General features: G+C 39.7%; 1 protein-coding gene across 3 annotated transcripts; it reads right to left on the reverse strand.

Moving 5' to 3' along the window:
* Positions 1 to 2,253: 2,253 nt before the first annotated feature.
* On the reverse strand, positions 2,254 to 24,239 carry LOC124219114 (breast cancer type 1 susceptibility protein homolog). 3 transcript variants are annotated; one of them, XM_069136463.1, is made up of 9 exons: positions 23,696 to 24,239; positions 22,810 to 23,045; positions 22,190 to 22,710; positions 18,806 to 22,111; positions 18,649 to 18,725; positions 17,890 to 18,559; positions 17,627 to 17,744; positions 17,240 to 17,469; positions 2,254 to 2,278 (listed from the first exon to the last, which is right to left on the reverse strand). In XM_069136463.1, the coding sequence occupies exons 1-8, from the start codon at positions 23,779 to 23,781 to the stop codon at positions 17,258 to 17,260; spliced, it is 5,226 nt and encodes a 1,741-aa protein (XP_068992564.1). In that variant the 5' UTR covers positions 23,782 to 24,239; the 3' UTR covers positions 2,254 to 2,278; positions 17,240 to 17,257. The 3 variants fall into 3 exon arrangements, with proteins under 3 accessions (XP_068992564.1, XP_046482243.1, XP_046482242.1); XM_046626287.2 differs by lacking the exon at positions 2,254 to 2,278 and adding an exon at positions 16,448 to 16,750; XM_046626286.2 differs by lacking the exon at positions 2,254 to 2,278 and having other exon boundaries at positions 16,448 to 17,469.
* Positions 24,240 to 26,124: the final 1,885 nt, after the last annotated feature.

Below are 26,124 nucleotides of genomic sequence, written 5' to 3' on the forward strand. Positions count from 1 at the left end.
TGGGGTAATTAGAATGAGCGAAAAGCAAGGCGAGACGGCGAGGAAAACAGGACTGACGTCATGCAAATGCTTCCCTAACGCAGCTTCGTCGTCTCGACCTTTTTCCAACTCCCCTCATTCCCCAAACTCGAGTCACGCTTTCCTCTATTTACCCTGCACCCTTTTCCCGGCCGCCGGCAAAAGGAGAGTCGAGTCTCGCTGCTGAAGTCGCTGAAGATAAGATACTCGCGAAAAGAAGCCGAGTGGACGGGTTATATTTGTACGAAATTGGCGAGGCGAATCAACGCCGACTAATTATAATTAACGCGGTAGGAATTCAAACCCGTCTTTTCACGACTTCTGGGAAAATGTTTTTAATTACGAATTAATTGGAACAGTGCAACAACTTTTACTTCCTGCGAAACGAGCCGCGAGTGCGAATTTTCGACAAGTTTAAGATCCTGCATTTTTTTTTTTTTTTTTTTTCGTGAGTAAATAATATAGCAGGATAAAAAAATGGATTTTAACGTTATTTTTTGAAATTATGACAAATTTTTTGGGGGACGATTCGATTTTGGCAAAATTTTTTCCGGTATAGTTCATGTATCAGTTTATACTGTGAGAATATTTGAAATTCATTTTTACGCGGTATGCAGTTTGAAAAATACCTGGGTTTAACAACTCGAGATGAAAAAGCACTTGACAATTAAAATCGTTGACGACGTGTTGAATTAAGCCCGAGTAATTTCACCCGATTTTTTCAGGTCAAGCTGCGTTCTGCTGGCCGGTAAATTAATCTTTGAAGGTGCCGTTTTTCCCGGCTTTTCTTCGCACGGCCAACGGAAGTCTGCATGTTCTTAGCTCGTTGTTTTCTTGAAAAATCTGCTCCAGCGGCGGCTGGATTCCGAAATTTCTAAGAACTCGCGACGAGCGTGGGTTTGAAGTGCATGTAAAACACTGCACGTGAGATGACATAGTTGCCTCGGCACTTTGCCGTTATAAAACGTGACGCACGTTGCACACCGATAAAAATTTCGCTTGCACAGGTAGAGTTCAGATTCGCAATCAGCGACCCAAAAAACTGCTCTGTACCAAATTTCATCTGAATCTGTTCGGTAGATTTAATGTGCAACCCCTGAAAGGGTTGAACGTAATCCACCCTCTTTGGGACACGCTATAAAGTTGAAATAAGAATTCGAAAAAACTATTCAATTATTTTTTAATTACGCGGAGGTTATTTTGGATATTTAAAAAAATGACCTTTCCAATAATGATCCCGACGCTCATCGTGATAGTTGTACTGAAACAAATTTCCCTTACTATCCAGAACTGCGTTTTTCGGTTGTAATAAAAAAACGCGAACGCACTCGAAGACTCCGCATCAATTAAAACTGAAAATTTCTCGCCTTGCTGAATATTCGGCATTAGATATAAAAATGCACCGACGAAGAGACGGTGAAAAATCGCTCTCCGTAAACACATAAATTTATTCGATCTCATTCCTCGCGAGTGTCTATCGATCCGGAAAATCTTCTCTCAAGGGTTAAGATATACATCTCCTTGAACATATGTCGCGTGCTAGCTGAGCCGTCGATAAGTGTCGGCGCGTTTCATCGTCGCGACGCCTCGGAAAATATCCCAACTTCCCAGCATCGCGAACTGCATGCTAGACGTCCGGGATACCCGGCGAAATATTTACTCGGAGTATGGCTAGGTCTAGTATTCCTGCGATACACACCTACGCAAACAAATACTTATAGATTTTCACTCCGGTAGGCGACGGATCGTAAGTTTTCCTCCTCTGTGCAGCTGCGAGGAGTAAGAAAAAAAAAAAAATAATAAAACTGAGAAACGTCATTTTCTCCTCACATAAAAGTCTTTTTCACGATAACGCGTCTTGAACGGATATAATCATAATAATAGTATTAATAATAATAATAATATTAACAACAACGTACCGAGGTGATAATTATCCTGCCTTCTTGAGCATCGAACACACCGCGACGGTAGGATCGTTATTATTAACGCGGTCCAATTATGGAATAATACACTACTCCGAAAAGCAAATAATGTATTCGCAATCTCAAACCTTAGTTTCAATAATCTCTTGACCTTTCTTCAATTAGTCGGAGCTCCGAGGGCCGGGATTTGGAAGCCAATCAGCGTTCGTAACGTGGAAAATACAAAGGCGAAAGCTGGTATCAAAGTCCGATCAAGCTCCCTGAGAACTAAGCTCCGGATCGTCTGTAGATACGGTTTGGAGATTGAACAATTTGCTGGCAGAGGGCAAACAGTCCGGCTGGAAATTTAATCGGGAGAATTGAAAATCATGGGTTAAAAATAAGCGGAGCTTTTATAACGACGGCTGGATGCTTCAAAGGAAAAGTTGGATTTGTTATTTCGACGTTGTTTTTGAGGGGACGCCAAATCTCTGCTGAATATTCTCTCGGTCAGCGTTCTCGTTAGTCTTTATAATAAAACATCGCGAGGTTTATCTGTGTAATTGTGGAAAATCCCAAAAGATTTGGACCGTACTGTGTAAATAGAGCGCGAACCACCGGAAGTTATCACGGTTGGAAGCCAACGGAACGGAAATACGCGTTGCCAATGTGAGGGAAAATTTACCCGTGATTAGCCGGGTGGCGAAAGGTTTTTTCAAACATTTATAAGATGAAGATTCGCGGTGAGGGAAGAAATAACGCTTGCATTATTAATTTTTTAACGTCACGTTTTCGCTCGATATTCGATTCTTACCGAGATGAAATTTTTCCTCGGAAATTTCGTTCAAGCGAAATCCGGTATCGCCCGAATATATTATTGATAGTAAAATTCTCAGGAGGAAAAAAATTTGAATAACCGCGGCAATAAACCTGCAGGATCTACACATATGTATACGTATATAAAATATACGTCTATACGTAATATGTGTATAACATAATCCTCGAACTCTGAATTCAAGTTTCAAGGATGTGCTTCAGACTTGCCGTGCAACCGGGATTAAAGTTTCAGCCCTTATACGAGTAAAATGTATAAAATGAAAATCGACTCATTCAGACTCGCTGCAAGCTCACTCGCACACGCACTTTTTATTTCGCTACGTATTATCTTGTTTTTATCCTTTTCCTTTATTTTTACCTGAAAAATTTTTTTACACACGCTTTTGTAACCGTAAAAAATTTACCACCGCCCGACCAGCGGCTGAAATTTTCTCCCACGCTTACAAACGTCAACGTCATTCGTAATCGAGTAGCGGATTTTTGTCGTTACACTCGAAAACTACAAATAGATTTACCCGCGCATCTATCGTTCAGACTCGAATCTAATGGAATACCTTCTTCTCGAACACGCCAGATAATTTCCAGTCTCGACAGCTTTCACCACCCTTGGAGATATTGCAATTTTTTTTTTTCTGGCCGACGCCTTGCAAAAAGTTTCTTTGTATTCAAGGCTGTACGTGCTTTTTTTCCGATATTTACGAGTTACAGCTGGGCGAAATAATTCGCAGCTCAAAGCTATTTTACTTTACTCGCTGCGAGATGAAATTAAAAAAAAAAAAAGAAAAAAAAACGATGATGAGACAACATTATATGATGTAATAATTGCATATGCCACTGATTATATATTCCTGCAGACATAAAATCACCGAGTTATTTTTTTGAAAATTACCGATACGTCGATAGATGTAACCTTTGCAGTTTTTTTTATTTTTTTTTTTTTATTCTTCATGCGTCAATTTGACGCAGTTTTGTCTCGAGTTTCTTATTTTCCGTAGAAACAAGTCTTGTCAGATTGTTATAATGCCGCAGATCCGCAGAAAGTGGGAAAAATTTAATATTATCGAAAGTGCTTTTGTTCTTTCTCCGACGAGACCAAGATATCGATTCCTGATCATATAGCTGCGGTGTAAGGTCTGTTTTGCATCTCATTTTCGGGGGGTGAAAACTTCTGGCATATGTAACAGAATATATTTGAAATATCGCAATTGTTGTCCTTCGATAAGGGAAAACATAGAAGCGCACCCTCGACGTATTGGAGAACGCGTCGAAGGCTGATTGAACTGGGATTGAGCTTGCATACGTATACCGAGAGAGGTATTTCAATTCATGTCTGCAGCGCATCCGCAGGCTCGGAATTATCACTGTAGTGCTGCATGGTATTAATATTTTCCCGCCTCTCTGTCGAAACGAAATCCATCAAGGAGTGTAGGCGGGAATAAAAACTCCATTTTTCCGCCAAAGATGTGCGGGTTTATTACTTTTTTAATTTCATATCCCTACACAGCTGAAAACTTTTCATCGATGTTTATACGAACTGGCCGAAAGCTTGACCGAGTTTTCATAACGCGATAGAGAAAAAAGAAGTTGTCGATAGAATTGCTCGGTTCAAAGTTCTACTTTTATTCAATGAAAACCAGCGGAACTTTAGACGCGCTGTAGCACACAGGAATGACGAACTTAAAGAACGTCTTAAGTAGCCTCTGACTTTTACCATTATTTTGACGTGAAAGCTGCGATGATGCTTAGCATTGAAAGCGTAACTAAACCGGTTTAAAAGTTTTTTGTTCAACTATATTCGATGCAAAATTTCTGAATATCGAGTGAAAATTTCACATGACGATTGCCTCGACGTTTTCCGTTGAATCAATGCAACAGGTTCCTTTTCTTATATTTCAACTGCAGAATCAATTTCGACTTCAGTTAATTATTGATGAAGAATCGAGAAAGTTAGTTGGTCAAGAAACGATAATTTCTTGATTTTATCACGGAGTATTCGTGCTACGAGCTAAAATGAAACCGAGCACAGTGAGAAAAACAAACTACCGATGTTTGAACTGCATTTAATAATTAAACTCGTAAGGCCTGTTCTGCGTATAGATTCCCTTACCTACATCTTACCGACATTTTTGGCCACTTTTCAGCCCAGACACAAACCCTTTTTAATGGTAAAGGTTGTCCCCACACTGGTCAACTTTATCGATACGATCGTTGAACTTATCGACGATCGATAAAGTTGACCAATGTGAGGATAACCTCCGCTCGGAAAAAGGGATTGTGTCTGCGCTGTGAAGCGGCTGAAAATGTCGGTAAGACGTCGGTATCGAAATTTGTACGCAGAACTCGCCTCATATATCTATCTATCTATCACCGTTCTCGAAATATTCGCGATTTGAGATTCGAAATAAGGCGAGTGGATTTTACAATGTTTTGTTGGGCCCCGTAAAATTCCAAAATCAATCGCAATGTTTCTGGGAATAGAGAGAGTATTTGTTCGCGAACGGTTCGCAGCCTTCCCTGAAAAGTGGAAACGGTGTGTACAGCAACGGCAGGCTACAGGTGGTCCCGGGCAGATCAATAGCCTCGTCTGTTCCGTGAACTCGCGAACTCTGCGTGTGTTTCACGGGCGAATAAACAACTTGACACCGGGGTGAACTGAACGCACCCTTCACCTAAATCCCGTCATTATCTAGACCATGAGGACCCCGAAAGTTCGCTGCGTCGCAAAATTCCTCCAGCAACCCCGAACGCGCAAAAATTTCCCGCAGGAATGAATTTTTCTCCTATTTTAATTTTACAGAGAGTGTATAGAAATAAAAAAAATTTAAAAAAAAAAAAAAAATTACGAATCAACAACTGTCGATTTCACGGTTTCGAGCTTAAAGTTCTAGTGCAAGTTTCACAGTTACATCGAGGGCTTGTCAACATTTGCATTCTAATCTTTGGCTCGCTGTTAAATCAAGCCTACAACCGTGCCCACTTTTTGTTGGAGTTTCAAAGTTTGCGAGGCGCGGGATGTAATTAAATCCTCACCCTCTCCAACACCCGGACCGAGTTGTATTCCTGCGGAGTTGCTTGTCGAAAATTCAATATCGTCTGAGGTTCGATCCGCTTTCATGTACTTTGCAAAATAAGACACTGTTTTTTTTTTTTGGAATTCTGAACGATTTTTCCTGGCAGAAAAAGATTACGCCGGCAAATTTCTTACCAATACCAATAAACAGGAGACCGGAGATCGTAGATTCGAATTCGCGAAGTAAACCCGACTCGATGTTCTCGAAACTCAATCGTATGTTTTTTGCGAAATGACGCCAAGATTCGCATGACGTGATAAAAATCTTCTAAAGCAGAGTACGAGCTAGGTTTAAGAAAATTTTTAGGCGTAGTATTCCGTCCGAGGAAGAATTTCAATATATCTGCATGCGAAATGCGAATTCATATATTTCAATTACAGAGCTGGAAACCGACGCGTGCAGCTCGTTTTTCAATTGCAAAATTTTATCTGCATTCTGAAATATTGAACCATATTAGCACTTGGAATGTGGTGTAATTCACCGCTCTCGTTTCTTTTGCCTTTTGGTCTTATAGCTGCTAATTATTCTTCCACGCAATGGCGGGATTGAAATTTCGAATTTGAAAAATTCTGAAAGTGCCAAATTTTTTGGTGGCTAAACTTAAAGTAAGTAAATCAAACTCTGACGAAACAACAAAGTTCCGAAAGCGCGAAGATGAGAAAATCTAAAAGTCTTGAGCACCAAAATGTCGAATGACCGATGATTTTTAGTTCTCTAACTTTCTGGCTTGGTAAAATTTCACCATTTTGATCTTTGGTTATTTTGGATTTTCGATAATTTTACGTTTGGAATCCCGGTCATTCTGATTTTCGGTTTTTCTGATGTTTTCCACCCACTCGTTGAGTAAACTACGCTGTGCGAGTATATTTTAATATTCGAAATTTTACTCTATTGAAACTTTATTTTTCGGAATGTCACTGAATCGAAAGTTTAATTTCCGGAATTTTGTTCCATCACAGCTTGAACTCTCGGAATCTTGGATTTTGGAACTTTGAGCCGCCGGGTTTCCGACCATTCGAAACTTTGTTGCTTCGTCAGAGTCTGATTTCTTCGATTCAAGTTTCGCCACCAAATAAATCGAGATTAGCTGCTTTCGGAACTTTTCAAATTCAGAACTCCAACCCCGCCCCTCCACATAAAACCCTGACAAAATTCCAGGTAAATATACTGCAGACTCAAATTAAAGGCTGATTTCGTTTTCCTTTTACCCGCAAAATCAACCGGATCTTCTCCCACTTGTAATCCTAACAGTTGATCCCAATTTTCCACCCCGCGATCACGCAGAAATTTGCGCCATTGGCAGCCGCAGCTGGCCATGGATTTTCCGACTTAAGGGATGGTGGGCTGGATGTAAACGCGGAAGGGAGGATCGAGTAATCGGCTTACGAACGAGCCTCCAGAACTGGCAGTGCTAAACTCCTGTTTATTGTTTATTACTTCAGCGAAGAGGTAAGAGATGATGCTAAAGTTACCCCGAGCTGCAGACGCTTCGGAGGGGTTGGAGTCCAACTTTCAGCCACGAATTAAACAAGTTTTTCCACGTTTTTCCCCGACTAGTTTTTTTTCTGGTAACTTTTGACACCGTATTATTATACCGGCGAGTTTTTCTTCCACCTGCGAGTTCGTTATCATTACTCGTCAAGAGTCTTCGTAAGCATCGTCATTAATTTTTATATATAAATTATTTAAAAAACACACTATGCAGCTTTTCAAGGCGCGATATTTTACCTCTGTTCTATTTCACTATACCTACCGCACGTGATAACACGAGCACTTTGCCCGCTTCAATGTTGTATAATTTTGAAATATCTGGATAATAAATTTACCCTCTCGGGTACAAAGCGTCTCTCAAGTTGGTGCAGAGCGACTACGGAGAGTATTTCGTTTATTCAAATTAAGCGCAAGGGGGTTGAAATTTCTTATGATAACCTCGCTGCGCCCGGCTTCGTACTTTTTCGAAATCGCAATTGACGATAAATCGCATCTATGGATGCGGATTGTAATTTACTACAGACGTGCACGTATATGGCGATAATTCATTGGTCAGTGAAGTCGTAAATATGAATTATTATCTGCTCGAGCTGCGGTCGGCTGTTGTGTGGGTTGTGTAGAGAGTATATATGGAGTTTGCCTATTAATATCAACTGCGAATATTATCGTAAAGCAGCGTGTTTCGAATTTATAACGCTGACAATGAGCTGCACACGCGCAAATATCCAAGGTTTTTGTTATCCCCATAATCACCGGGTAATTGTGAAAATTAACAATGTAATGAACTCATATCGGTATCCCCAGGCAACGTTCATTTCCAGAAGTTAAAATTAATATCAAATATTATAAACCACCCGCTTTGCATATCAGAGCCGATTCAATTAGACCGCTTGGATTGTAAAGGTACAAAATTAAATGTCACTGAAAAAGAGTAAAGGTACGTATTAAATTCCCGACTATCGTTAACGAACGCGATTTTATCAGCGGCTGTAATAATTTTATTTTATTAAAAGATAATGGAATTAAGAAAAAAAAAAACTTCTTATATACAGCAGAAATTCAATAGACGGATATCATTCGCGAAGAAAAAATTAATTGGTATTATTACGAAGGGAGGAAAAAATAAGCCGAGAATGTCTGAATACATTTTTTAATCGATGTTCGGTAGTTTCCTCGAAATAAATTTTTATTTATTTTTTTTTTCAAATTCTTACAAGAATCGGAATTCGTTTATTACGAATTTGACCACGTTTCGAACGTATGTGTAATATCGACATATTTCGAGCATCGGGTAAGAGTGATGCGATCCGACCAAGGCTACGGTAATTTACATGGAAAACAGCCGGTGGCGGTCGCGTAAATTAAGGGCGTAAGGTGTAATACTTGTAGCCGCAAACTTGTCCCGATAAAACAATTTCTGATGGGGGTAGGAGGGCAAAACTGGCTCAGCAGCAAGAAACTTGCCACAAAGCAAACCCTTAATGCACGAACAACCCATACAAACAGGGAATAAACCATATTCAGCCTCCTGCCTTGGAGCTTTTAGCCCCTCGGTTCCCTCAGGCGGCTTCAGTCGAGCTTTGCCAAACTTGCATACGTATCCACACACACACACACACACACATATGTGTAGCCATGTAATGGGAACGGATTCCCGAGGGTATCGATATAATTCGTGCACAGCCGTATGTTTTATATGCACCCGCTGTACCGAGGGGACAAAATAAACTCTTGAATTTTTTAAAATTACCTTTTGTACATGGATATGAACAGGAATATCCCATATCTGGCAGAGAGATGCGAGTCGCAATCTTGACGAGCTGTTTAATCACAAATTTTCACTCGGGACACTTTTTCGCAGTTTTTATTTTCCATCGCAGATGAAATTTCATTTTCTTTTGTATGACGCACATTTTTCGACACTGTCTCACTGATTACCGACGAAATTTCTAGACGATTCCAATTTAAAAAACGCTTCGAATCGGGGTTTCGAAATGAAGAGAGATTCACTTTAATGATTCCGTTCATTCCGCGTTTAGAGCTGTACTGAGGTAACAACTGATACGAGAGACTCGCGAAGAATTGAGCGTAAGAAAAGTAAACATACGAGTAGATACGATTGAAACGGAGAATACGTAGAGAGAGACAGATATATCAACAAGAGCGACAACGAGACTATAAATTTTCGGACAGATATCGGACGTACTATATTATATGAGACATTCGCCAAAGCATCGTCGAATAGAAAATCCCTTTTAGACATAGTTTAAAAATTCTATGAAAATCACTATCAGAGCGCTAAATCCTGTGAATTAAATTCACAAGTTTTCATTTCACAATCTCTAAAAAGATTTCATTGAATAAATTAAATTACAAAATGAATGATGTAAGATTTGTCGTAAACTTTCTTGAATTTGGATACTGAAAAAACAAAAAACACTATTTTAAAATTTGTAACAAAGTAAGGGAATAAATAGGGGAAACAAAAACACCCTGTATAATAAGGTGAAGGAAAAATATTGATCCGCTAAAAGTTTTGCTAGAAATATTTTCCGGTCCAGTAATTTCAAGGGACTTCTTTTTCTGAGCGAAAAGTAGCCAGCAGCATCTGGAACACTTTTCTAACAACAAGATTAAAGCTTTTAGTACGGTATTGGGGTGAAATTTTCGGGTTACGATTGGATTACGATAATGTTTATTGGAAATTTTATTTTGCGTGGTAGACTATAGAATAGAGGTATACGTGTAGAGGGGAACGAAATGTTGTAGTTGAGGGTACGGCGGCAGCCGCAGAATAACAAATTTCGACAAGCTAGTAGAAACCGTGCGGTATTATCTCACGGGCGCAAATCCGCCGGGAGCTGGAGCGAAAGAAGGAGAAAACGGATGCGAAGAAAGCCTAAGTATACCGACCCTCGTCCCCTTGTACCTTCTTGGAGCGTGAAAGTCGGTGTGTGGAGGCGAGAGATTAGGGAAAACATTTTCTGGTTCCGGCGCTCGGTTTCTGAATATTTCATCGCTGAACGCGGGGGTGAAACTGACCCAGTAACAGGTTCTCTTTTTAATTTTTCTAAGCAAACATTCGCCCTCGCGACTTTCAGCAGCATGCCAAAACCTCTCTCTCTCTCTCTTTCTTTCTCTCTGCATACCAAAAACCACGGACAGGGTTTCCTACAAGAGCTTAACGTCGGATAAATGTGTGTCCAAATTGTCGTAAGAACCGAAAGGACCGCGAATCTTGCGAATTTTACACGTGCGAAAAACTCCTCGGAGGGGCGGAGAGTTAATTAGGAAGGTTCGTTGAGATACGAAAAGCTTTTTGAAACTGGAAAAATCGGAAATACAGAAATTGGATGATGAAAAGCTTCGTTTTAAGTAGTTTTGTATCGTTAAATATTCATTAGACTTATTCGATTTCATTCCGTAACGAAGACTCGTTTTATAGTCGGAAGTCAGTAATTCAATATTGCCATTAAGTCTTGGCCATAATTGATATCGACACGATGTTGTAAAATTGATGAGAGAATCAATGATGAGAGAATAATGAAATAAAGTCTACCACTCAATTTGTAGGGAGAAAATATAGTGTTTTGAATAAAACGACCTATCGTAGATCGAATATACTAGACTTTATCAACTTATTACAACGATTGGTAACTAAGCATCGATATCTAAGTTTTTTTATCCTCAAAAAACATGATCGTACGAAGAGTATCGATTTTTGGCAAAGCAGCCTCTCTAAATCAAGTTAGTTACACTGCCTTCAGGACAAACGAATTCCCTTTGCACGGTGAAATGGAAATTGAATAATTTACGGGTTAGCTGTGCACTGATTTTCCGCAATTTTACATCCGCAAGGGCGGGCGAGAGTCTGTAACTCACGTGTGTTCATGGGTGAAGGGAATGGAAAAATTGGTTCTCGCTCCGAAAAAGAAACAGCCAGATCTTGAGATCGAGGTCCGGATATTCGAATTGCCTTCAGCCTCGTCTTCGTTGTGCGAATGGCCGCGATAACTTTCGGTGTTTTACGCCCTGCAACAGCCCGCGATTTTCTTCTATTATACCCCATTCTCAGGAGGTCTTTTACACATATAATAGAACTAGATACAATTCACCCCGTCAAAAAGTTACCGCTGTACACGCGTACTGATCTTCTATATTGCGGCGGAAAAGTTTCCGATATTGCTCTCCCCCCTTGAAATGTTTCACGTATTAACACCGAGGCAGAGAGATGAGACGAAAACTTCTTTTTCATCAAACTTTATATATCTTGCTGCCGAGAGAGCAAAACTACAAGTAGGCAGAGCCATGTTTACAACGTGTGTATAGCGGATAGTTTCCGTGATGTGCCATATAGGGGCCCCTAATTGTAGGCAAATCAGGTTACATATCCACTCTGAGCGGCTCCGATGCGCGATGCTCTTTTGTTAGCACGCGACTGATGTCCCGGCGAAACTCGGAGCTGCTCAGAGTGTATAAGTACTCTGATTTGCCTACAATCAGGGGCCCCTGTTTCAGCCAGGAAAAAAAAATTGAAAGGTAATACATTTTAAGTATGAATCCGGAAAATTGATCTAAGGGTAATTCGATGACGCTGAATCGAATGGTGATGGTAATTTTGCAATCAAACCCGAGATCGTTGTAAAAAAAGGGTTAAATAGTTTAATTTGGAACCTAATAACTTCATCAAAAAATATGTCAAAGAAAATTTGTTGGGGAATTAGATCAAGTTTCCGTATTCATAGCAAAAATGTATACCTTTTATGTTTATTTACTGATTTAATTGGCGCATCACGAAAATAACTCTGTATAGGTTGTAAAGCTCACGGATCGTTTGAACGCGGGCTAATCCGAAAGTTTTGGCACTTTTGGGTGTTTTTGGGCAAAAGGGTTGCCTGAGGTCTAAATATGCAGAGAATTTTTTTTTTTCGAAATCGGATAAGGAGCTGTTCTAATTTGCTCGCCAAATTTTAAAAATTAAATGATTTTTCGAAGAAAATTCTTTTCCAGGTGGAGAGTTATAATAAGTATTTAAAAAGTATGTACAAAGAATCAGAAGTGCCAGAAGTTTTGGAGTAGCCCCCGTTCAAACGATCCGTGAGAGGTACCCACTAATTGAGCCGGGAACTCGCCGGTTTTGTGACGTAACCCACAGATTCGTATATTGTTGTAGGTACGCGCCTACCGCTGCTCTAATATCGATTCTGGAGACTGATGATACTTCTTCGGACCTCGAAGAGCATCGAAAGGCGATACAACCGATTTGGCAGCGACGCAATTCGCTTCTAGGCTCCAGTCAAGAACGAATATTCGAGGAGTAAACGTGTTGCGTGATAACAATTTAGCCACGTATTTGAAAGCGAATTTTCACCTACTATCTGGATTATTCCCACAAGACGTCTTAAATCCTCTCAGAATTCATCCAGCACCTTCGAAATTTTCCTCCTAATATCCGATACGTGCAGTGAATTGTGGATAAACATTTTCAATCAACGTGTAACGATTATTCATCACGTGAATTATTATGTCTCACACGAACTGGATGAAACTGTTTTGGTGAACAGAACTTCGGTGTTATTGTTTTTGTTCTCGTATCCACTTTGAGGCGAATTAGAATTAACTTTTCATATCTATATATTTGGGAAGGCGGGTATCGGGGGGTTTAAGGTTGAAACATGGAATGGCAAACTAGCGGCGCGGTGAACAGAGCAGTGACCATCTGCGACTTGACTTTTTTAACTTTTTATAAACGTGCACCGTTGCCGTACATACTATTTGTTTTACCTGCAAATGAGAGCTGGCAGAGCAGGCACACAGCAGCAGCAGCAAAAGTGCTGGGAAAGGCAGCTTGTTGGATAATTCATTCCCCTCGTTAAACGTGAACGTTAAAAAAACCTTCAGTGCATTCATGTCTGCAGTGCTGCATCCTGATGAAGTATATGCACATGTATAATACAGATATCTAGGGTATGTATACATATAATACGGTGCATTATACGAGCAATATCCGAAGCTGCAAGATGTATTCCAGCAGTTTTCGATCATACTTCGATTCCTCGTAACTTTTCGAGATAAATCATAGCTATATCACTATATCACGCAGGCCACCGGAAAGGCTTGATTAGATTTCCTTTCAGTTTTAGAATTCAGCGCGCGTGTTCCTGCTCAAACATTTAACAGTGCGGAATTAGCTGCAGGCTGGGAAAATTACACGCGTTGCACGTAACTCGAAATGGCATTATTCCGATGCAGCTGGAACCGCAACAACGGCGGCTGTGAAGGTATCAGCGTTATTGCTAATTAAAAATTCAGGATAATAGTTGGAAACAGCGGTTACACCGCGATGCGCGTACAAATATGGCCGAAGTTGGAGGATGCGAGCTTTCTAATCCGAAAAATTGTGTTGCAGCTGTTGACGGTTGATCGTCGCATAAACAGACCTATTAGTACTGTGTGATTAATCTATTAATCGCGTAATTGAGTATTTTGATTAATCGTTTTTCTGAGTAATCGATTAATTTATTAACTTATTTAGTCAACTAATCGAAGTCGCCTTATAATATGGAAAAACTATTAACCGTAATCGTCGATTAATCGATCAATCGGAAAATCGATTAATCGCATAGCACTAAAACCTATGCGTTTCGGAATTATTGAGGCGACGAATTTCCTACAAAAACGTACAAAATGTATAGGAATTAGAATTCGCAGAGACAACTCGAAATAGACTACAGATAGAAGCCGAGAAGTTTCGGCCGACACGTGCCAGCGGTGGGCAATTAAGACTGCGAACCAGTTTCTAATTAAATACCAAAATACAAGGGTCCTTTCGTCCCGTTCTGAATGCCTTTGAGATCGTTATAATCAAGAATCAACCAGACACTTGAAAAGTTTCCGAATACATATCAGTGCCCGCAATCGTCGGTGTCTATTCATTGAATCGTGTCCTTGTTTTCAATAAATCGAAGTAAGAATTTATCGAGCGATTCTCTTTCATCGACAAGTATACGCGTCACACAGGCGTTATTCGCCCCGAATCGGTAGACTCTTGAAATTTATTATGTTCGAACAATAAGATCCCGAGGGAGTTTTCAATCGGTTCTCCTTAATTCCCGAAAGCTTTGTAATGTGGCTTTGAGAGATTCATAATCAGCCGCTTTGTTCTTCTTGAAAAGTCCAAATATTCTTAATTGGTTTCTTTTGACGATTCGACCTCTTTGTTCATCCGGCTCGAAAGTCTCGACGAACCGATTCAAATTCTTTGTAGATTTTAGGTGAACTTTTTTTAAAAAATTTTTTTTCTTAGCCACGCTCCTTGGGCAACTCGAGTGTTTGCTTTTCCTCGCATTGTTCGGAATCAAAAGAAGCTACCAGGCTACGGCGGCTGGTTTGACATCGAGCTCCATCGTCAAACTTTTACAACCCTTCATAGCGACCTTGCGACCCGCTGCTTGTATTTTCTCTCTGGTTGCGGGTCCCGGTTTATGTGGGAATAAATATGAACGTGAAACAGTTACAGGATCATTCGGTAAGGAAGGAAGATTGAGGATTTTAATGGGACGCAGGAGCATCCAATTTTCCGCCAAGACCCGGGCTCACTTATGGCGGGACATTAGGGGTTTAAGAATGCGTCCCTTTAACCTTACATTTCACGTTAGAATGCGACGCAGGGTGTGGCCGAGCAACATGGCGACGATAAGAGTAGTCAGCTGATCATTTTGTGCAAATTATGAACGTATGAGCTCTCGGAAAATCTCGTGCAAGTGGCTCAGCTCTTCTTTCGTTGCGGCAAATTCATACCGAGTAAAAAATTCGATGATAAACAACTTTTATCGTTAAATACGACCCACGAAGATATGCGCATTTTCTGCCACAAGATGGCGGCTTACGTTACAGTAATACAATGATCGTAAAATATGTCTGCAATATGATATTACCAAAACCTTGATATATATATATATTAGCATCGCAATCATTTCACTTTCAAACTAGAGATGACAAATCACGGCGTACGTTTTTTTCGTTTTCTTTTTCACTCTTACCGCGGGGCAATTTTGTCGTCGATTCAATTCAATCTTCAGCGCGCAGCTGTCGCACCGAAACTGCAAAAGTCTAGGCGAATTTGAATGAAAATTGTGCTGTAGGACGCCGAGTCAGCCGGAATGAAGAAACGTGAAAGCTCGACACCCACTCGGGCTGCACGTCAAGCGGGGAGAAACTCCGTGATACATGTTAAATCCCCAGATGTCACAGAGTGACGTCACAGCGACGATAGGGGGGAAAATTTTTAGGCGTCCAACTTTTATACTCTCCCAAAATTAGCAGCGTTAATCCACTATAGCGGCTGGCTAAAATATTGCGAGATACATGCTTTGTCCATTTATAAATTTCACAAAAATTCGAAGGGATCGCAAGTTTCACCAGTTTTTTCAGTATATCATATATTTCGTGAATTTCGATGTCAAAGAAAATTTTATACGTCACTGGTGTTTCAAAGTCTTGCAGGGAAAAACTTTGAAAAGTATTTCCGACCGACTTTAAAACGAATAAAAAACTTCTAAACATCAAGACTTTGCAGTCAGAGCGGAGCATCGTTGCGGCAAAACAAAAAATCTGATGGATCAAAGTTTCTAATTGTCTTATCAAACTTCTTAAGGATATCCGGTGTCAGTCTAGGCAGCACTTTGCGACAGTGATGGATTATTTTTATTTTTTGCATGCTTTTTCATATATCCTGGCTTCTTGCCAACGGTTTTTCTTCTTCAGAGTTAATTACTGTTGTGATAGTACAGGATGCAAAGGTTCTTGCTGAATTCACTTAAGAGTTAATGAAACTTTGTTTCTTTGAAAGGAACCGCATATCTGAAATCTCGCTCGGCTTATTCATTTCAATTTGGAATACAGAAGAGAAAAGTATCAGTTCATTGAATTGGTGATGGATTTTCAATTATATTATCTCCACGTTTGGGGACAAATTTCTTCCGCGCAAAGATTTAAAAAAATGATGTAAGAATTTTTGTTCTTCTGTTATGATCAAATACTTTGCCCAAGATTCAGTAATTTATTGTCTTTTTTTTTTTAAGGGACTGAACCAAAACTTTTGCAACATAAAGGAATGAAAAAAATGAATTTTAGTATCAAATTCATTTTTATAACGGAATTCTTTATACATTTCTGTGAATATTTTTATAATATAAATCAATTATTTCTAATTTGTATAACGGTTCGATAATGTTCACTTTACAACGCTTTGATAAAGTTTGATCTTTAGGCATTTTGAACAATTATATGAATGCATAACAAAGGCACATATAATACGTAGAAAAGTTTTACACGTATATCAGTTAATTATTATTTATAAATCATCACAACTTGACGCTCGCATATAGAATATTTCGTTTTTGATGATGGCACATGTGTAGCTTATAAAGGCTAGAAAAAAAAAAAAAGATTCACACTTGTAACAGAAATGACGATAGCAAGCAGTTTAATTAACTAAAATGCTTCTGCAATACGTAACGTATAAACGCAGGTAAATTAAAATCGCGTACCCATACATACATACCTTTATATGCATACATAGGTATATATATATTTCCCTAACGTACCAGCCGTTTAGGTCAGACGATTTAGCCGACTGCACAAAATACTATTGTCAGTGAAATTCCACTTCAAGCAAAAGACTGACTTATTTTGCTTGAATTTTTCTGAGTGAAAATTAAAAATTTTGATCGTGAAGATTTTTGGTTCGGCTAATTGATTAATTGAATCTCCTGTATCCAATTTATAGTAAAATAATTAGAAAATCGTAAAAGATATTGATTATAGTCTATGCCTCTGAACGATCAAATCTTACTTATATCTACTAGCAAGTTGTAGATTATATAGATATATTATTGGAAATAGTAGTGAAGTGGTTACTTGAAATGAAGTGGTATATTAGGCAGCGTTCGATGCCGACGTTTCATTTGGACTGAGGCTGTCCTCTTCGTCTTCGACAAGTAGCTCTTGTGGAAATCCTAAGTTCGCCGCTACCTCAGGCGTGAAGGGAGGCAGGTAAGAGTAGAGAGACACCAGCTCGTACTGACTTATACAAGTCAGAACCCATTCGAGCGGCACTGGCAATGCTCGACTCTTCTGCCGCCATTTATCTATTGAAAATAACATGTTCATTATCGATCAAAATTTTCCATGTACGACAACTACAAGTTCTGACGGGTTTGATTTCGATAAAAAAACGAGAAACTCAAGAAGCGAGGCAAAAACAATATAATAATGTAAAACATTTAAAACAGTACAAATACTTACCTAAGACTGTGGGCTGTTGAGTATCAGTGTCGTACAAAATAACTTTGTACTTGTTCCTTTCAGTGGCAAGGTCTTCCAAAGTTTGGAACACCGTACCGCCCGAGCTACCTACAAGATCCTGAAAAATATGATTCCGTTTGTTTCAGATAGATGTGAATGTCAGCTGAACAGGGCGAGATACAATGGCGATAAGATAAACTGTGGCAGATAAGCTGATTTCGTAAGTGGACACATAATATTTGGTAAATTTTCAACGCTAGTACCTGAAGGTTGCTGACTGGAATTTCTGAGGTAGCCGCCATGCAAGTGAAGGCAAACTCGTCGAACAAGCCTGTTTTACTCAACCTCGATCGGCGTGGTCCAGGCTCATGCGTGTCACTGTCCACCACTTCGTAATCTTCCTCTTCGAGGAGCCTGTTCTGACTCGAAGAGTCCGTTACCCACTGATAACTGACTATCCATTTCTTGTGAGCAATACCAAGGAGATATTTCATTGTCCTCGCTGCGGAATCATCTTCTTCAGTTTTTACAATTACGTGGGTTACTTCAGGTTTGTAGTTCACGGTATAATCCGCGTTGTGCAAACGGGCAAATGCCTTCACATTCTCAATTTGAGGAAGTGTCAAGTTGCTGCAGACAAAGCATAATCTGCTCTCGCTCGCGCCCCTAGGTTTTGTCAAGACGGGTCGCGCAAAAAGACTTTTTTTTGGATCAACTGATTTAGGAGTACTGTGAAACGAGAGCCGTGCAATTTTGGCAGCGCCGTGTTGGTCAGCTGATGATTTGCCAGCTCTTTCAACTAAAGGAGAAACGTTGGTAGCGGTATGCATAAATTTTTGAAACTTTCTCTGTATCGGTGTTATGTCCACCGACATGAAGCTTCTTCTCGACACAGTCGACCGTTGCGAATTTTCAATGTGGTCGTGAAGGTCCCTGAAAGATATGTTGGAATATAGTAAAATTTGTACGAAATCACTTATCGCATTCCCTTTAATAGTTCGAATAAAAGATACGTAACTTACTTTTTTAACGCCTTAGTCTTTTCCGGTGTACGTTCTATTATGTCCTCACCCATAGTTTCCGAGTCGTCAGAGTGTGTCTGAATTCAAGTAAAAGTATCAAGAATGAATGTACGAGATATTAAAATTTGTCACGAATATTTATGTCTTTGACTATTACCTCAGTACAAGCTTTGACCTTTTGATTGTCCATAGCTACCAATGATTTTTTTTGAGGCGAAATTTTTGTCGCTATTTCATCAACACTTTTTTGCACATTGTTTCGACTGTTCTTTTCTTTCTCCTTGATAGATTTTGGCCTCAGTAAGTTGTTTTCGACTTCTTGGAGCATCATGTGATCTTGCGTTATGTTCATACAGTCGTGATCGAAGGACGATTGACAGGATTCTACGTCACCATCTACCCTAGCACTTTCAACCGTATCATTTCTTTCGTTTGATATCCTTATATTTTTCACCTTTGATGCTTCATGAGTTGTGCGGTTTGTTAATTTACTCGAGTCTCTGAGTAAAGTACCTTCCTTTCCCTTATCCTCCTCATTCTCTGACTCTCTTTCCGCCTCATTTTCTTTATTTGAATTATACGAATGTCGATGAAATGTTACAGGGTTTCTATTTTGGAATGATTTGTTCTTTATCGGCGTTGAATTTCCTCTTGGTGTAATCACTCCATTCAATTTATCGCCGAGTTGAAGCAAACTGTCCATATTTTCGGCAATTTCATTTTTTTCCACCGAAATATTTGACATGGCAGAAATAGCATTTTCACCACAAGAATTTTCATTTCTTTCAGACGGAATTCTGGCATCTTCAAGATCACAATTTGACCTGTTTCTCTTGTCTTTATCTGATGTGATATCTTTAGCGCTACTTTGACTATTGTTTAGAGATCCTTTGTTCACTTCGATAGCTTCTTCAACTTCATCACCACAGTCACGAGTGATTGTATTTTTCTCATTGACGACTCGATCTGTCACATCATGGTTCTCTGACTTTGATATTGAATCTGTGCCTTTCCTGGGCTTCCCATAAAACGCAGTTTGGTCCAATATCGGTAGACTGTCACTGCTCGACGATACAGGCGAGTTATCAATCTGTAATTTTTTTTTCTTTGTAGCTTTGCTGCTAAATACTCCCAAAACTGAGTCATTTTTATTGTCAAATTCTTCCGACGAAAGATTCAGGTCTGCGCACCAGTTACTTGCTATCGCATGAATGTCGATGGAGCTTGGGGAAGGAGATCTCTTGCGTTTAGAATCTTGCGTTTCCTTGTTGGATGAGAAAACGACGCTAAGTTCTTCACTCGGCAGTGGGCTTTTATTGACTTCCCAAGAAACAATTGGCCTAGTACCAATTAGAGAGCTGTTAGACCCGCTGGTTTTTGATGTTACTTCTGTTTCCAAATAATCATCTTGTAATTCTGAACTGGACATTTGACGTATTCTTTTGAATGTTTTTTTCGTAGATGGTTCTTCAGCTCTGTTTTCCTTCTCATGTGTTCCTTGTTGTTCCAGCGGTTGACTGGTTCTCAAATTAGTGCCAGGATTTGAGCCAGATTCTTGACTGTACTTCAATTTTCTTACAACTTTGTATTTGGCATTTGCCATCGGGGATTTGCTACCTCCCGAACACTTTCTCATACTTATTGGCGTTGCCTTTTTTACTCGAATTGTTTCACCGTCAGAATCAGAAGAAGTATTGCAGTAACTTCCGCTCATTTTAATCTGTAATTTCCGTTTCTCCATACTTTGTCTCTTAGATTCACTTGCGAAAGAATCCGATGCCCGTATTCTTCTTTTCGGCGACGTGTGTAATGATTTAGTATCTGAACGTGACGAGGGAGATCTTGACTTACTTAAATTTAATAAACAATTAGGATTATCGGTAATCTTCGAAAGCAAAGAAGTTTTTGTAGAAAATGTAGTTCCTAAGCTAGAAAAATTTTTTTCCCGTGTCTGATCATTTATTTCTTTACTGCTAAGAAATTTTTCTTGGCACGGGGTATCTTGGTCTTCCGAATCAGTTACTATCAATTTATTTGCATAATTTTCGATCGCTTGAGCATATTCTTGGAGATCAGGAGATCTGCGTCTTTTTTTAACAGAACGTTCAGTATTGTCAACCGTAGGAGACTCCGTTGACAAATACTTGAGCTGTGAATCTTCTTTTGGAGACATCATATTCACCTTGTTCACAGTGTCGAATTCTTCTTCTACCAATGCGCGTTGCGTTGCAGGATCACTTGTACCGACTTCCTTAATTTGCGTTGCTTTTGATTTACTCGAGACACTGGAGACGGTCCGTGTTTCAGGAATTATCACATTGTCCAATGCCTCGCTGCTAACATGTTTTTTACAAACACTGCATACCATATGATTTGTTTGAGTCAGTCTAGAATTCGTCTGGGTCTCCACGTCGCACGTCGACACTTTTCCAGAACAAAAAATATTCTGTAATTCGTTTCGCAAAGTTCGCGATATAATCGAACCAAGGCGTAGAAATTTGACGTTACTTCGAGACCTGTAAAGTTTACCTCTCTTCAGCATGCTCACATTATGCTTACCGCTTTCGGAAGATAATCTTTTCAACACAAGATTTCTTTTCATGAAACCGCTGCACGATCTTATGGAAGGATCCTTTCCCGTAGAAGAATTACTTTGGTTTCGCTGAGTTCCTTCCTTTGTTTCTTCGTCGTTTTGGTGAAATGAAACTCTGACAGAACTCGTGCCAAGAATTGGAGATTTCTCATCGGTTCTCTGTTGTAATATCCTCACTGTGGATTCACTGGGACTTTTATGCGAAAGTCTAGAACTCGGACGACTGCCAGAAAGAGAAAGACTTAGCCTGGATTTCGGTCTCACGATTGATTCGATACACGACGTTGTATCTTTTTCAGGTTCAATCTGCAGCGGCAACGAATCGTTGCTGTTGTTGTGGTTACTGTTATCAGATTTTCTCAGCGACGTTTGATTATTACGCAATTTAGTCGGAGATTTGTCTGGACTAAAACTGGAATTTTTGGATGTATCAAAGTCTGCCTGCGTACAACTAACGCCAATTATCTCTTTTACTTGGCGTTTGTTTAATTTTCGGAGATACAAAATTTCCTCAGTCTCCAGCTTTCTGTCAGATATGATGTGTGGCTTATTCTTGCCTTGTACATTGTTGCTATTGATCAGATTTTCACCACTTTTAGCATCCTCGATTTTATCATCATCTTCAGAACATTCTAAATCCAATGTGCCAACAACTTGCTTCGATGTACTTGGTTTTTCTATACTGATGTTCAATCGTTTGCGTTTTCTGACCTTGGCGCTTGTTTCCTGTTCAAATTGCTCTAATTTACACCATGAACTATCCGCCGAACTTGAGGCAATTTTGACTTTCCTAGTTTCCGTTGGTTGCTCAGATACTCTCTTCCCGCACAACTCATCAAACATGTTTTCCTCGGGAGTGGTGTTAGAAGTCTGAAAAAATTTTTTCCGTTTACTTGTTGCTTCGAATGTAAAGCTCTTGTATCTTAAACTGCTTTCATTGGTACTCACAATCCCATTTCTTTTCTTCTTTGGAGTCGACGAGGCTCGATTCTTTTTAGTTAGGGATGTAGTTTTTCTACCGCTCTGTAGTGACATGCGCGAATTGGGACGTACTATGGACGCTGAGTCTGGGACCTCAGTTGTTGCAATAGATGGGACCAGAGTGATAACTGGTTTTTCTATTTCTCCGACAACCACAAGCTGTTCATCAAATTCCTCCGAATCTAACCAAAGACCAACCTTTTCGTTCGGTTCGAGAGGTTCAGATTTAGCTAAGAGACCATGGACCATGGAGGCATGCCCTTTTCCCAAAGTAGTATTACTCTCGTTTGACATACTCGTCAGATCTTCATTTCTATGTAAGGAGTTTCTCCTTGTTATCTTAAGAGTTTCCCCAGAATCGATGGTCGCTCGTCTTCTTATCCCATCTGCCGCTGAACTTTTACGAGATCTCTGAGGTTGATTTGTGACAAAGTGATGTTCAACAATTCCACTGGTCGAAGGCTTCGGATCCTTATCCTGCTTTGTTGCTAAGAAAGAAAATAAATAGAAATAATAAGGAAAAACTTCCAGGAGTGTGAAAATTGAGCATTCAAATAGCGGGTTTCTATGCTTCATTCTCAACTTACGAATTAGGTTAAAGGACAAAAAATTAGTCCTCGAATCTGTCTCAAATGCATCAATGAGTCTTTTCAGACACTTCACAGCGTCGTCAATAGTCTTTACTCTGCGTATACTGCTTCTTGTTAAGATAGTCTTGCAGATAGGGCAGATCGCTTTTCTCGTTCCACATATCTTACTCGCACAATTTTTGCAAATTGGATGACCGCATTTTCCGCTGACAGCCTCAGTTGGCAGTTGACGACTGTCGTATGCGAATAAATGTGTTTAAAAAAGGAGCTTCCCGATTTAAGAAATTAGTGAGTTATTTAGAAATCCATTTTCAGGCTTGATAGAAAAGATAAAAAAGTGCTTCTCTAGTGATATCAATGAAAATAGAAATTTGATCAGTTTGGCATTTATTGCGCATCAATTTTTATTTACAAAAGTGTATACACAATTCGTTCTCCATTCCAAATTTCAGAGCAACAATTATATCGGTACAGGTTTAATTGGGCAGAAAAATCAAATACTCTGTGAACGATTAGCATCAAAAGCTTTTGAGCCACATGCGACTTCTGTTTATAAAATACAATAAGCACAGCTAAACTTCAGAAACATTAACATTTCTGATTCTAAGTGAGTTCTAATAGGAACTGATAAGCCCTGTTTCGCAACAATTTGGTTTTCGATGATCTCAGTTGTCATGGATGAATGTGCGAATGCAAAGTTAAAAATCACGACATGAATTAGCCGAGGCGAAAAACTTTCAGAGCAGTGCGTATATTTACAACGTTTATAATCGTTGATGCGTTCGTGTTTCAAGCAGAAAAGCAAAGCTAGTAAAGAAATCATCTGTAATTGTGCATGACATGAACATGAATCAGACTTAAATTTCCAGGTGTTGACACTTACCAGAATGTGCACTGAAGAGTTTCTCGACTAGATGCAATCGCTTCTGCGATTCTCTTCACTTCGGTATCCACCTCAAATTCGTTCATCACGAAAATACAGAATTATCTCACTCCGATTAAACACAAGAGATAAACTGACGCTGACTAAAAACGCATCGCAGAGTTTTGAGCCCGAGGCGAAACAAATTTACCGAGCAGTGCCGATCGATTCGTTAGTTTTCACGTCCTTTAGTTATTTTCAAACCAATAACAACAGGCGCAAAACCAAGTGTACCGCATGTGTTCCTTTCATTGTTCCCATCGATCGTAACTATTTGGCGCGAAAACATCCGCCTTACGTCACATACGTTGAGGTTATGCCTTCATCAATATCTAGCCAATGAATGTGGAATTTAGATATCAGCGGGCCATAGACTTGGTTATATATAAAATAGACTGAGCACGCCGGCCATTTCCCATGTCCTCTAAACGCCTATCGTTGTTAGTGCTGTCTCTTTCTCTATTATGGGGTTTTCCGCCTCACTTATCTCTTAATACCGCCTATGGTAGGGGAACCAAGGGCTAGAGGGGCAGAGAAAAACAAGTGAGGGATAGTTGCAGGTGTACCATCCTACATATCCCCACTCCGAGATCGCTAGAAAGAGATAGCCGTATATACTGCGGGTGTAAGACAAAGATAGCAACAAAAACGGGGAAATCGAGGTTCTGAGAAATGCTCACAATCAGTCTATTTAATCTATGCAGCGGGCGAGCTTCGGAATGTCAAGTGACCACCACGTGACTCAACGCCGGGATTCAATTCGCTGTTCATTCAAGCGCGCGTCACGTGACTGATTCGCGAAGGTTCAAGCATGCGTAAAGCCGATATTATGAAATCGAATCATCCCAAGCAAAATTTGCGAAAATTAGATTAGTTCAATCGCAGTGCCATTAGTTTATCCATTTGAAATGCTCACCTTTCAGATCGCCGGCCGAAGAAGTGTCGCGGTTATACCGAAGCAAGGAGAGGTGGAGCGGCAGCCGGCTTGAGATGAGCAAACAGAAAAATATGCGATTATCCTGCGACGTGGTTCAGGGTGGAACTACCTGTTGATGTCACGTTATGGGGTGGTGCTTCCTCGCCGGAGTTCTGCTGCTCTCCATATGCGGTGAGTTGCTATCGTTCCATTCGCACTTTTCGTCTTACGAACTTTGTTATTCTTCAAATATGTTTTGGTATGCCTTTTATTCAAAATAATATATACTCAGTATGAAAATCTACTCCTCTTATATGTTCCGTTATACTCAAGCCCACAAAACGAACGCTTTTTTCGGGCCTAACGCTGAGTCAGAGGAAAATAAAAAAAACAATGAATAAAATTTGCATCTGTATTTAAATAAGTTTCAATAGCGACTCAGCCTGACCATAGAAACCCAAATTACGCGCCTGTCGACGACGTTCCTGAGAATTCCGATTCAATCACTTGCTGAGCCAGCAGACCGATACGAATTGGCCTGTAAAAATCGTATTGGAACGAACGGAGAATAGTTTGAATCACTTGTTTTTGGACTGAAAAGAATCGAAAAGAATTCAATTCGACACAACGCCAATTCTTTTAAATTTGAATAGATTCCGGTTTTCTATATCAAATTATTATGAGTTCGTTTCAGTTTACTGGCAATTATTTTCATATCCATAGACAATAAAAATCAAGGTTTTAAAATGGTTTTCATTTCAGTTCTTTGATAATCAAATTAGCCATTAATTAGTTTCATTTAAGTAACAGAGTTACCATTTATCAGGAATTTATTAGTTTTTTGACTGATCTTTGGTTTTATTTAAATGTATAAAGTCTCTAAATCCTTAGAAGAATTGACCTACATCATATGAATGGCGGGTAAATTTCTATTGGAAACTTTTGGCGAAGATAATTCAACTTTAGTCGAAAAGTTTCAAACTGTGTTGAGAGAGGGGGAAAGAGTTAAAGACTTTATAATAATAACCGGAGTTAGACCGACGATATCGACAAGTGAGAAATTTTAAATTGGCGTTGTTAAGATAAAAATCATAATTTGCTATGACGATCGATGTACTGGAATGATTTCCAGAATCGCCGATTTTTCAACCCCGTTTAAAGTATTGCGTCGTTTCCAATTATTTTAATCAGACTTCACACATCAAATGAATGTTTGAATTTACATTTGACTGTGGGATTGCGTGTGCCGTGAAATGTTCTTGCCCTTCGGGACTATCACAATCGGATCAACGATAAGTTTGCGGATTAACAGAACTAGCTTTTCGACAAAGTTTGCATCACTAAAGAGCGTATTGTTACGCGGTACTTCCTAATCGCTGGAGCAAGTTCAGTCTGCCGCACGTGCAACTCGACAGTTGGTTGCAAGTTCAAACGTTAATTTTCCCCGCAAAATTCAATTTTCCTATTCTCGTAA

The sequence above is a fragment of the Neodiprion pinetum genome, chromosome 5, assembly GCF_021155775.2.
Source record: "Neodiprion pinetum isolate iyNeoPine1 chromosome 5, iyNeoPine1.2, whole genome shotgun sequence".
In the NCBI taxonomy this organism is placed as follows: domain Eukaryota; kingdom Metazoa; phylum Arthropoda; class Insecta; order Hymenoptera; family Diprionidae; genus Neodiprion; species Neodiprion pinetum.

Bases quoted from the DNA above. Each gene is read 5' to 3' on its own strand.
- LOC124219114 (XM_069136463.1), bottom strand. From the start codon at position 23,781: ATGAACGAATTTGAGGTGGATACCGAAGTGAAGAGAATCGCAGAAGCG. The intron at 22,711-22,809 runs GTAAGTTGAGAA...TTTCTTTCTTAG, and splicing joins TTTGTCCTTTAACCTAATTC to CAACAAAGCAGGATAAGGAT. The intron at 18,726-18,805 runs GTAATAGTCAAA...ACTTGAATTCAG, and splicing joins AGGTCAAAGCTTGTACTGAG to ACACACTCTGACGACTCGGA.